The following is a 12,598-nucleotide window of genomic DNA, read 5'->3' as shown; positions in this document are numbered from 1 at the left end:
GCCATTTAAGTAGGAAGAAAGAATACAAGTGTCATGTACCAACGTATGACAGAAAAAACAAACTTTCAGAGATAAGGGGGAGATCCAATAGTCCAGGACAAATGGAATGGAAGACTGGTGAAGCTGAAATTCTTCATCTTTCCCCACTTCAGAATGAGTTTCTTGCAGAAGATCCTTGCTCTGAAGAAATTCAAAGAACTCTCTTGCAGAACAATAAAGAATACATTCATCCAGCAAGCATCCAGGCTGTCAGACTGGACCTCAAATTGAGTGGTAGAACCTGAGCTTGCTTCTGAGACAAAGAAATCTAGTAGGTTGGGCACAAGGGCTTGAAAATCCACTGCTACATCCAGTAAATCAGTGTATTGGAATTGATGAGGCAAGGCTCGGGCTATGATCAAACCCTGGTTCCATCATGTCTCACTTTTTAACCAGGGGATAAAGCAGATGCACTCCTTTATGAATTGGCTCTTATCAGGCAGTCATCAAGGTAGGATGGCCATTACTACTGCTAGACTTTTCTGGGAGCTCTCGTGGTGCTGCAGAGTGCCCAAACTAGCTAGGTCATTCCCCCACACTGAAGCAGAGGTACTTTTGATTATCCAGATGAAACAGCGCAGAAGTAATAATGAAACTGCCATACTGGATCAGTAGTGCAGTCCATTTAATCTACTGCCCTGTCCCCAGCAGGGGCTAGTACCATGTATTTCAGAGAAAGATGCAAGAAACCCTGTACTTACCAGATAACTTGGGGGCAGGTTAAGTTTTCTTGTAACCATTCCCCACCATCCAATAGTTAAAATTTGGCTTCTAAATCCTGATGCTTAAGGGTAAATCCCTGTCAAATCTCTAATACTATAAACTTATATATTTGCTATACATTTAAAACTACAATTCTTTTTTGGAACTCCTGCAAAGCTCTTGACCTCTGATATTCTATGGCAATTAGTTCTACAGTTTAATTTTAGATTGTGAGAAAAATTGTAAAGTTAGTTTTGAATCTCCCACCTTTCAACTTAATCGATGTACCCTTGTTCTTGTGTTATAGCAAAAGGTGCTCAGAAGTTCCTAGTCTACCTTTGTTCTACCCATTCATTATTGTGTCTGCTTTTGGGTCCAAACTTAATTATCTCAGCTCTGAGTTTTTCATTTCTTTAATTCCTCTCAATTCCATCTAATTCTGCTATCATTTTCAGATGCAGCAGTCAGAATTCACAGTATTCTAAGTGAGGGCATACCATTGATTTATAAGGTCATTATAAATTTCCATTTTGTTCTCCACCCTGATCTTTATGCATCTATTTGCTTTTTTGACTGCTGCTGCATATTGAACAAAGGTGTTCAATGTTCTGGTCACAGTGATGCTCAGATCTTTTTTCCTTAGGCAAATTGAATTTAGTATCAAGTAACATATACAAGTAATTTAAATTACTTCTTCCAATGTGCATTACTGTGCATGAAGGCACACAATTTCATTTAGCATGAAATTCACCTCGCCTGTTTACATCTCTGAAAACTCCACTCTTCTTTAGTCTTGACTAACCCCAAGCAGATGTGTTATCTCAAGTTATCTCCCAACTGCTCTTCCCTTTTCCAAAATAGAAAACAGTCTTAAAATGGAGCCTTGTCACACCACTTTAACATTTTGCCATGATGAAAACTGATAATTTATTCCAATGGTTTCCTGTCTTAACCATTTACTGACCCTTGACTATTAATATACTTCTCACTCCATGACTACTTAGTCTCTTTAGTAATCTCTTGCAAGGGTCATCAAGAGGCCTTTTGCAAGTCCAAATAAATGTCCTTTATCCACTAGTTTGACATTTTAAACAATTCTAAAAAAGGTTAGTGATGTCCAATTTTTCCTTTGTAGAAGCTGTGCTGGTTAGTCCTAGAAAATAATGATCTTGTATGCATTCTATATTTTAGTTATTTCAACTAATATACCATGTACATGAGCAGGCTTACTTGTCTCAACTCTCAAGATCATTCCAAGCACTTTATTTCAAAGATACAGGTGTTACAGTTGTAACCCTCCCATCCTCTAGTACAGTAGTCTGTTCTAACAAGGCTGCATATTTTTTCAAAACAGCTAATCCATTTAATTCTTAAATTATTTCAGAAGTCTCTGAGATAGGTCACAAGGTCCAGATGGCATGATGCTTATTATGTCATCAATTTGTTCCAGCACCTCTTCTTTTGACACATCAATCTCGAATAGTACCTCAACAACTCTCCTGCTCTAGTGAAGACCTCACCTCAAAACAGTTTCTCAGCAATATCCTTATCTTCCCAGGTTTTTACCTTTTGGTGGTCCAGTGGGTCCACCAGCTCCCTCAAAAGCTTCCTTCTGAAATACTTACAGAATCTCTTATTTGTATTTATTTTTATCTATTTACTCTGCAATATCTGCCTTGGGTCTCTTAATTTCCTTCTTACATATGGCCTCATGAAATGGTATCCGGAAGAGAGGATGGGGAAAGGCATGGCATGGCATGGCGCAAAAAAAGGATTCAGTACCCTTTTCTTATGGTCTACAGGACCCAATTACTTCCGTTTCTCTGCTTCCTCCCCACTCCCAATACTCACCCAATACTCAGGAAGCGCATCTTTCTGCATTTTTCCTCTAGAAACTTTATCAATATAACTCTATACAAGTGATCACAAATTCAATAGTTACATACTTTGTTTAAAGCTGATGGCTCAGTTATCAAGCTTATCTATCCATGTTTTTCAGGTGTTACCACTGCTACCAGTTCAATATAAAAAAAAATGAATATGACTAAGCAATTCTTGTCAATATTTTGCTTTGAATTATCTAATTTACTTTGGAATAGATTTATCTTTTTAAATCCCGAATTGGAGTCCAAGTTAGGAGGAAAGTTACAATTTTCTGCTTAAGTTGTTGCATGCCCTCTAGAGGCTGGTTTGGTGCATGTAAAAAGGATTAATAAGCCCTTTAAGAAAAAGTTAAATGTTAGATCTATTCCCCACCAAAAGTAATGCAGCTGCAGAACTACACAATTAGGAAGAGCAGTCTATTCAGTGTTTCAGAATATTAAAATTTCTTCAACTGAAAATCAGTGCTTAATAGCCCACCTCAAATAGATGCATCAGAAACAGACTAACTGGTTCTGTAGATAATATGAGCTATTTTTCTCATTCTGTAAATTTCTACCCAACCACAAAGAAAATTCGCTACAAGATGGTATTTTGCAGTACAACACAGCAAGTTGTGAAAGTATTTGTTTTAGTAGTATTAAGTGCATATTAGTAGCACATATCTTGCATATTACATTGAAGAATGTAAAAAATATATAATCAAACTAATAAAGGCACTTACTCTAAACAAGAACTCTTCATTCCACTTTGGATTCAAGGTCTACAGATAAAGAGACAACATTTTGATTATACACAGTGTTCTGTACTATTGCCTTGCTTGAAGATCTGCATCTATTTCAGTTGATGTGACACTCTCTTAAGCATAAATAAGTTTTTAACTTTGCTAGTTAAGATACAAGAAGTCATAGGCCAAAAACCAGGCCTCATGCTCCTTCAGTGTAGTGCAGAAGGGAGCCAACTCAAACAAATATTGCTAGATTCTGGCCGGTGCACATGGAAAAGGCGCAGAAAGAATGTCACTGTGACAGTTAGGGAGTGCATGTTAAGTTGGGGAACAGTGACTGCTGCATGCTCCCCTCTAAATCCAACTGATTTTCTATGTTAGTGGCTTTGAGGTTAGTGAGCTAAAAAACTTCTACTTGCCCCTCTATGTGTCATAGAGGGATCAATAGCAGCATGGCTCTTCAGTGAGCTATGCTAGAGATGGAGGAAGGGAGAGAAAAGGTGAAGGCCCCATGATGGCACCAGGCCTCCCCATGAATGGCCTACTTTTGAGACTACATACTCCTTTTCCATTCCCTTCCATTAAGAAACATATTGAAATGAGAATTCGACAGCAATGCCACAGCTGAGCTGCAGAACTAAGAGAGTAAATTATAGAATGTTCCCTTCCTTAGATTCCCCCAACTCTTACCCCCAAAGAGGTGGCGAGGAAATGCAGTCCTACTTATTCCAATCTTAGCTTTCTGCCTGGATTCTTGATAAAATAAGGGGAGGTGGGGGTGGAGAAGAGGTAAGTCTAACCTTTTTAATAGTTTTTGTTTGAACACTGGTAAAGATTCCATTCACTGGCTCATACACTGTCACTTTCACATAAGGATCACTGGAAAAAAAGAGCTGAAGTTAAAAAAAAAATCTCCAACAGTTGTCAGTATTATTCTTAATTAGTTTTTAAAATGTTGAAATGTAAGAATCTTCACAACTCCTGTTCATTTAAAGGCTAGAAGGGACTACTGTGATCATTGGTCTGACCACCTGTAGAATACAGTCCAAAGAACTTAATCAAAGTCATTCCTTTTGAACGAGATCTTGATTTAACAATTTACAGTGAGAGAATCCATCATGATCCTAAATTGCTCCAATGATTAATTACCTCCGCTGTTAAAAATGTACAGCTTATTTCCAGTCAAAATTTACCTAGCTTCAACCTCCAGCCATACCCTTATCTTCTAAATTATGAAATATTTGTTCCCCATCTAGATAATTATAGACAGTTATGAAGTCACCCCTTAGTCTTTTCTTTGTTAAACTGAACAGACAGAGCTCTGTAAGGTATGTTTTCTAATCCTTTAACTCTTGTGGTTCTTTTGAAAACCCTCCCCAGTTTATCAACATTCCTGAATTGTTGACCACTAAAACTGGGAACACGGTGTTACAGTAGCTGTCACACCAGTGCCAAATACAGAGATAAAATAATCTCTCCCCTCATACTTGAGATACCTATTTATGCATCTAAGGATCCCATTAGCCCTTTTGACCAGTATCTCACTGAGAGCTCGTGTTCAGCTGATTATCCACCATGACTCCCAAATCTTTTTTGGAGTGCTTTCCCAGGATAGTTCCCCATCTTGTAAATATGGCTTATATTCTTTGTTTCTAAATGTATGCATTTACATTTAGCCATATTAAAATGCATTTTGCTTGCTTGTACCAAGCTTACCAACCAATCCAGATTGTTCTGTATCAGTGAGCTCTCCTCCTCATTATTTACGCCACTCCAATTTGTGTCATCCGCAAACTTTAACAGCTATTTTGTGTTTTCTTCCAGGTCATTGATAAAAGCGTTAAATAGCGTAGGGTCAAGAACCAATCCCTGTGGGACCCCACTAACACCCCCTCTTCCATGATTTTCTGTTTACAATTACATATTAAGACCTATCAGTTAGCCACCATTTAACGTGTGCCTTGTTAATTTTGAACAGCTCTGCTTTTTTTTTTTTTTTTTTTTAAATCAAAATGTGCCTTACAGAAGTCTAAATATATTACAGCATCACTATTACCTTTATCAACCAAACCTGAAATGTCGTAACGAGATATCAGTTAGTTTGATAGGATCTATTTTTCATAAACACTTATTGAGTGGCATTAATTACACTGCCCTCCTTTAATGCTCTATTAACAGAATCCTGCACCACTCCATTATCTTGCCTGGAATCAATGTCAGACTGACAGGCCTATAAACAGTTTGACAAACTGGACACCATCAAATTAGGCCTGAATGAAGACTGGGAGTGGATGGGTCACTACAAGAACTAAAAAAAAAAAAAAAAACACACACACCTAATTTATCCATGCTAATTTGCACCTACTGTTACTCACACCTTCTTGTTAACTGTTTGAAATGCGCCACCCTGATTACCACTACAAAAGTGACTTTTCACCCTTTTGATAATAGCGCACTTTAATTGAATTGTCTCGATCCCCCACTTGGTAAGGTAACTCCCATCTTTTCATGTACTGCTACATATATATTTTCCTACTGTATTTTCCATCCCATGCATCTGATGAAGTGGGTTTTAGCCCACGAAAGCTTATGCCCAAATAAATGTGTTACTCTATAAGGTGCCACAAGGACTCCTCATTGTTTTTGCTGATACAGACTAACACGGCTACCACTCTGAAACCGGTCTCCCTTCTACAGTCACCCACATCTACTGAGCTGGTGAACTGTGTGCCATATTCTAGCTCAATGGTCACCAACCGGTCGATCACCATCGACTGGTCGATCCTAGAGGATCTCCCAGTTGATCGCGATCTCTGGCACCACACTGGGGCTGCCACTAAGACAGGCTCCCTGCCTGCTCCAGTCCCACACTGCTCCCAGAAGCGGCCATCATGGCCCTGCAGGCGGGGGGGAAGAGAGGGGGCAAGGATCTCCCTCTGCGTGCTGCTCCTGGCTGCAAGCACCGTCCCCGCAGCTAACATTGACCAGGAATGGGGAGCTGAGCCCGATGGGAGCTGCAGGGCGGTGCTTGCAGAGAGGGACAGCGTGCGAAGCCATGTGCCACCTCCCACCCCGGGGGACGCACTGGCCCCTTCCAGGATCGGCGTGGAGCCGGGGTAGGCAGGGTGCCTGTCTTAGCAACAGCCATGCTGCACTGCCGACAAGGAGCTGCCGGATGTAAATGCTGCCTGGCGGGAGGCTGCAACCCCCAACCCTTAGCCCCTTCTCAGAGCCAGCACCCCAACCCCCCCCTGCACCCAACCCCCTCCTGCATCCTGAACCCCAGCCCTGACCCCCCCCCGAGCCAGCACTCCCACCCCCTCCTACACCCCAACACTCTGCTGCAGCCCATAGCTTCCTCCTGCACCCAAATTCCCTCCCAGAGCCCACACCCTGAACCTCCTTCTGCACCCCAACACTGCCCCAGCCCAGAGCCCCCTCCTGCACCCAAACTCCCTCCCAAAGCTTGCACCCCTTGCCCCCTCCTGCACCTCAACCCCCAGGCTCAGCCCAGGGCCCCCTCCCACACTGCGAACCCCTTGGCCCCAGCCAGAGCCCACAACCCCTCCCAAAGCCCAACCTCCTACCCCAGCCCAGTGAAAGTGAGTGAGGGCGAGTGATGGGTATGGGTGTGGGTGTGTGTGTGTGTGTGAGAGAGAGAGAGAGAGAGAATGGAATGAGTGGGGTGGGGCTTTGGGGAAGGGATGGGTTAGATCCTGGGTTGCCCTTAAATTCAAAAAGTGATCTTGGGTGTAAAGAGGTTGGAGACCATTGGTCTAGCGCCTACCCACGTTCAATGCAGCTGCCACTTCCCACTGCTAAGGCATGGGTAAGAACAGGGATTATAGCATTCACAGCTAATATTTTGAGCTACTGTGATTTAGCTACAACCTTACCTGCAGAAAAATATGCTTACAACACCTAACCAAGTAGACTCTTGGGCAAGACAACAAAGAGTCTTCAGTTTGACAGCCTTAGTAGAAAGGGCCAGAGACTGGATAATAAACAATTTTTTTTAATTTTTTTTTTTTTGCAAGGAAGTTTAACAGGACTTGAAGGTACATTGGTACTAGATGGGATAGTAAACAGTATTATTCAATATTAGATTTTTGTGAAGAAAATGATGTACCATCAACTCTGCCTTTACAGACCAAGCACATACCCTTACCTGGCTCCTAAGATATCCTTTTTGGCCAGACCAATTCCAGCTATGATCTTCACCCTCACAATTCGTGTGTTTTCCTGAAATATAAAATAAAAAAAGTTACAGTCCATCTCAACCTCAATTTAAAGATTTTTTTTTTTTTTTAAAACTATGGTAAAATAAAACCAACCTTTGGCATAACTCATTTCAGACTGAAAGCTAGTCTAATCCAGATACTATATTTTGATGGAAATCATCCTGAATTTCAGTAGCAGATTAGTTTTACTTGCATCTCTTATTAAATACTACCACCACTGATTCACACCATACTAAAGACAGAGCTCAGTTAACTTGAATTCTCAATATCCCAAAATCATCATGATACGTTTGGGAAATGTCCTCCAGATTACACGTCTTTCCTGGAGGACCAAAAGAATGGAAAGTCTGCTCAACAGGATGAATCAGTCAGTAAGGAAGGAAATTCCCAGAGACAGAGGATAACTGAAAGAATAAAGGATTATTATATGCCGCAAACAGCTTTTTCATTTGTACATAAAAACTTCAACATTTATTACTTCTGCAAAACAGTCTTTTATTGGGAACATTTTACTTCAAGTGGTAGGTAGTTAATCTAAAAATGATTAACAGAGTGAAGCCAGATCTAGACTAGGAAATTTTGCCAGTAATATTGGTTAGGAGTGTGATTTTTTAAAATTATATTAATGTACTGGCAAAAGCCTTAATGTAGACAGTTACACAGATCTGAGTGCTTTTGCCAGGATAGCTTATTTCGTTCAGGGGACTGGTATAAACAATATACTGGCAAAAGAACTCTTACTGATCTAAGTTGAATCTAGACCAGGAGGGTTTGCTAGTATAGCTATACCAGCAAACTTTTTCTAGTGCAGACTAGACCTCAGTATCACTACAGATTTTGTTTGTTTTGTTAAGTTTTAGGTGTTTCTGCAGCTGGGGTGGAAAGGATTGCTCATTATTCAGGGTAGAGCAATAACAGCTTAATTTAGGAACTTTATATTCAAAACAAAAGTTGGCATGCTGTGAGGCTCTGTATACCATAGTATAGGATGCCTTATCAAGTTTAATAGATTAGACCTCTTGAGATGACCTAGGAAACCAACACAACCAGGAATGCTAGAACTCTTCCAATGCCATTTTGGAAGGAGAAGGATTAACAATTCCCTGCTTTGATGATAGCTTTGTAAGGGACCAGTAGTTTGAGACCTCCCTGCTGGCCCATAGATGACTTGTGCCTCCCCATATGGGGAGGTGGTGTGATAATCTAAAGGGGAGAACACGTGATTGCCCCATATGTCTCCTCTGCCTAGCGACATCCCCTCCACCCCCCCGCCCAGCCCGGGTCCGCTGCCACTCTCCCCACCCCATGTTACCTGCGTGGGGGTGAAGGGTACTCTGTCCTTCTCCTGCTGCACCATCCCCACCAGGCATTTTCGGCTGCTCTCCCTGGCAGCCGTGCCTGAGCGGGCTGGAGCCGCATCTCATGCGGCTAAAGTGACCACTCTGGGTCGCTGCTCTGTGCGGTGCAGCAGCTCCCCGAGAGAGCCTGGCTGCAGAGATGGTGGTGCCCCTCCCCGCCCCTGCGGACAGGGGCCAAGTGAGCCAGAAACATGCCAGAGGGAGGGGACTCTGGCTCACTCGGCCCCTGTCCCTGGCAGCCAAGCTCAGGCAGGGGATGCTGCTACATCGCTGGCAATCATGTGGTCGCCAAAATCTTTGGTGGCATAAGATTGCCAATGATGGCCATAAAATAGTGTGGATGGATATTCACTTTAAGAACCTACCTAGAAATTGATCCAGGTGATGCTTGACCTGTAAGGTAGCATGGACCTTTGGGATTTGCCATAATGATGGAGTGCAAAAAAAATTTCCTTCCCACAACCTCAGATTGGAGAACAAGAGATTCTCCCCACTCCCAACTTTAAAATTTTTAGAAAGTCGTTTTGGGTTAATAACCTTGAAGAGATAATGGTCAAATGGTAGTTTGGCATGCTCAGTGCATGGAAGAGGGCAAAGACATGTGATGTGGGTTTTAACCAGGCTACAACTTATTAGTCAAATTACATCCAAGGTTCCTCCTGAGGGACAGCCCACCAATCACTCCCACCTCACTGATCCTTTGCCAATTCCTGAGGGCTCCCTCTGCAGGGGGAGCCAATCACCACACTAGGAGGGTCTCTGGGTGCCTCCACTCACCCAGTAGCATCCCTGCCTCTTTCGGGGGGTTGAGGCAAGAGGGGACATAGACCCAACCCCAGCCAGCACTGCTATCAAGCGCATTGGTGGGGCAGTCCCTTGGGGTAGTGCCCTACCCCGTGGTTTGCATTTGTTCCCAGGGGGTTAAACATGATGCCCCAATCTTGAAAGGAGATGCCCCCATGTGGTCTTTTTGGATCTGGAGCCTAAACCAGAAAGTTCCTGCACTGGGCACCTGCCAAAAGTTATGACTCACATCGGTCCAAACTGTGACCTCTGGGAGGAGGAGAATTCCAGCCATTCAGTAGCCCAAAACTCAGCCCTGAGGTTCTGCTACAAGAAAGGCAAAAACCCCAACCAGCATTGGCCAATCTGCTAGTATAGTGAAAAATTCCTTTCCAGCCCCAAAGCAGGCAACAGTCACAGCCCACAGTGACCTAGAAGGCGGGAGGGTGGATTAAACTATTGGAAATCAGCAAACAGCAAGTGGCTCTGAGCATGACTCTTATCATGGATCCACATCTCATGTGAAATCCCTCAAGACCTTATGGTGCCAAACCTTGGTGAGATCTCAAGCCTACCCCAGAAGTCCTGTGGGGGACTGGAAATCTTGCAGGACCCAGGCTATGCTGTCCTTTTGCCCTCTCCCATTTCAGGAGCCACCAAAACAAATCCCTCAGTAGGCTCGGGACCCTTTTTGCAAAGCTACAATAACTAATTATATTATACTATTTTTTGCCTCTCCCCCAAGTCTGTTAAACATATTAGCTACAATAGATTTTGATGCTTCACTCATTTCTATCATCATAAAAACAGAACCACCAGGTATTAGACTTGACAGTTCGTTGAATAGTTCAAAGAGGGAGTCTCAATAAAAATAAAATAAAATAAAAAAAGGCAGAGTATCATCAGTCAAGAGCTCATGATCTAATACTAGATTAGCCTAGTAAATATACAAAGCTAAGTACGGCAGTCTGAATATACTAGGCTGTTGGTATAAACAATGTATTCTTTATCAATAAAGCTTCAATACAAGAATTAAAGAATGAATGGCATTTCACGTCATGCATTTAATAACCCAAGACAAGTCTGAGTTTATGCAATAGTTTGATATGCTTAAGAGAGACGAAATTCAACAAATTCCAGCATATACAGAGCTTCTCAGAAAAGGAAATAAAGCTTGCACTGAAATATTTTTAAGTAGTTCAAGTATTTTTATTCACCTGAATGGCTAGGCCTGCACATTACCAGTCTTAACTTTAACACTTGGTGAAGATGCAGTCTCAGAAGATTTTGTAGCCCAAAGAACTCTTGAAAAGGCACAACCTGTGACAGCATTTTGAAAACTGGAAACCTATTACAGTTTGCTGCTTTGTGTGGTTAAAATGAAGTTTGGTTACATAAAAACTTGGGTGCCAAACATAAAATCCACAAAGGAATTTAGGCTCCTAATTTGTATTCAGTTTCCTAATGTCCGTTGATTTCCAAGATCTTAAGGGGCTTCATGGATTCTGTCCCAAGAGCCAAAATTTATATACAGTACATAGAGTTTAATCTGGGGCGGGGGCCCCGCGGGGGAAGAGGAGGAAAGAAATGGTATAGTAACACCATATTCGCACTGTTAAAACTGGAAGATTAGGCAGTAATAAACACCCACATTCTTCAAAAGCAGATTTGTTGGCCACAGGTAGAGTTCTGTATTAGTCACTACAAGAGACAAGGTGGGCAAGGTATCTTTTATTGCACTAACTGGGGCCCCAGACCTGAAGAAGAGCTCTATGTGGCTCAAAAGCTTCTCTTTCTCACCCACAGAAATAGGCTCAATAAAAGATATTACTTCACTCACCTTGTCTCTTTAATATCCTGGGACTGTCATGGCTACAACTAACGTGTATTAGTCATGACAAGTCAGTTGCCCATGATGGTTTCATCCAAGACCACCCTCTTCTGAAAATCTTTAGTAGTGGAATGGCGTGGGAGAGAAGTCCATGATGGGGTAGGATCAAAGGCCTGGTCAACACTACCAAGTTAGGTCAACACAAATCCACTTGCATTAACTTAGTTATACATGTGGCTACACTTAAATTGGTCTCCCACCTGGTAAGCAGCCCGTTACAGTGACACAGTAACAACACATCTCAGAGCAGCATAGAGCTATGGTCATCCTAGTAAGGTCAACAAAGTATGAGCAGACACTGTATTAGTTGTATCGACTAACAGTCCTCCAGCACGCATTCCACAATGCCTCTGTCCCTGCAAGAGTGATCATTCCAGTCACAATCTCCACTGCCCTGGGGTCACAGAGGCTGGACACCTGTTCTCCTTCCACCATCTCCTTTCATCCCCCCTCCCCCTCCCCACATACATTTGAAATGCCTTTTCCTTATTGTCCACCTTGGTGAGCAGAACCAGCAGTTCACCTTTGTTGTTTGCATCCAATTACTCAACTGACCATGCCAGCTACACGCACACACAGAGCTATTAGATGTATTCCAACGTGGAAAAGGGAAGTAGTACAGGATCTCCTTGGCCTGTGGGAAGAAGAGGCTGTGCAAGTACAGCTATGGCTCACTCACAGAAACAACAACTTTATGAGTAGATTGAGCAGGTTGATGCTGGCAATGGGGCATGACAGGGATCAGCAGTGCAGCATGGAAAGTGAAGGAACTATGCTAGGCATACCACAAAGCAAGCAAGAGCAACACAAGACCTGGTGCTGCACCGCAGCCCTGCTGCTTACCCAACAAACCACACGCCAGACTTAGAAGTCACCCCATTGGTACCCTGCAGCTGACAGTTGATACTAGGGATGTAGTGACGGGTTGGATCACAGAAACCCCCTTGGGAGCTGCCACCAGATGTGCTCCTGTTTT

General features: G+C 42.6%; 1 protein-coding gene across 3 annotated transcripts in view; it reads right to left on the bottom strand.

Moving 5' to 3' along the window:
• NEDD4 (NEDD4 E3 ubiquitin protein ligase) overlaps nucleotides 1-12,598 on the bottom strand; it is a 115,561-nt gene that overhangs the window by 84,926 nt on the left and 18,037 nt on the right. For all 3 annotated transcript variants that reach the window (XM_034784965.1, XM_034784968.1, XM_034784967.1), the window contains exons 2-4: nucleotides 7,518-7,591; nucleotides 4,150-4,228; nucleotides 3,347-3,385 (exon numbers count right to left, since the gene is read on the bottom strand). In XM_034784965.1, the coding sequence (XP_034640856.1) occupies nucleotides 3,347-3,385; nucleotides 4,150-4,228; nucleotides 7,518-7,591 (192 nt within the window). The remainder of the gene's footprint in view (nucleotides 1-3,346; nucleotides 3,386-4,149; nucleotides 4,229-7,517; nucleotides 7,592-12,598) is intronic.

The sequence above is a fragment of the Trachemys scripta genome, chromosome 10 (assembly GCF_013100865.1).
Source record: "Trachemys scripta elegans isolate TJP31775 chromosome 10, CAS_Tse_1.0, whole genome shotgun sequence".
NCBI classification, from domain to species: domain Eukaryota; kingdom Metazoa; phylum Chordata; order Testudines; family Emydidae; genus Trachemys; species Trachemys scripta.
The sequence above is the reverse complement of the archived record's forward strand: the minus strand, read 5'-3'. Positions and strand labels throughout refer to the sequence as shown.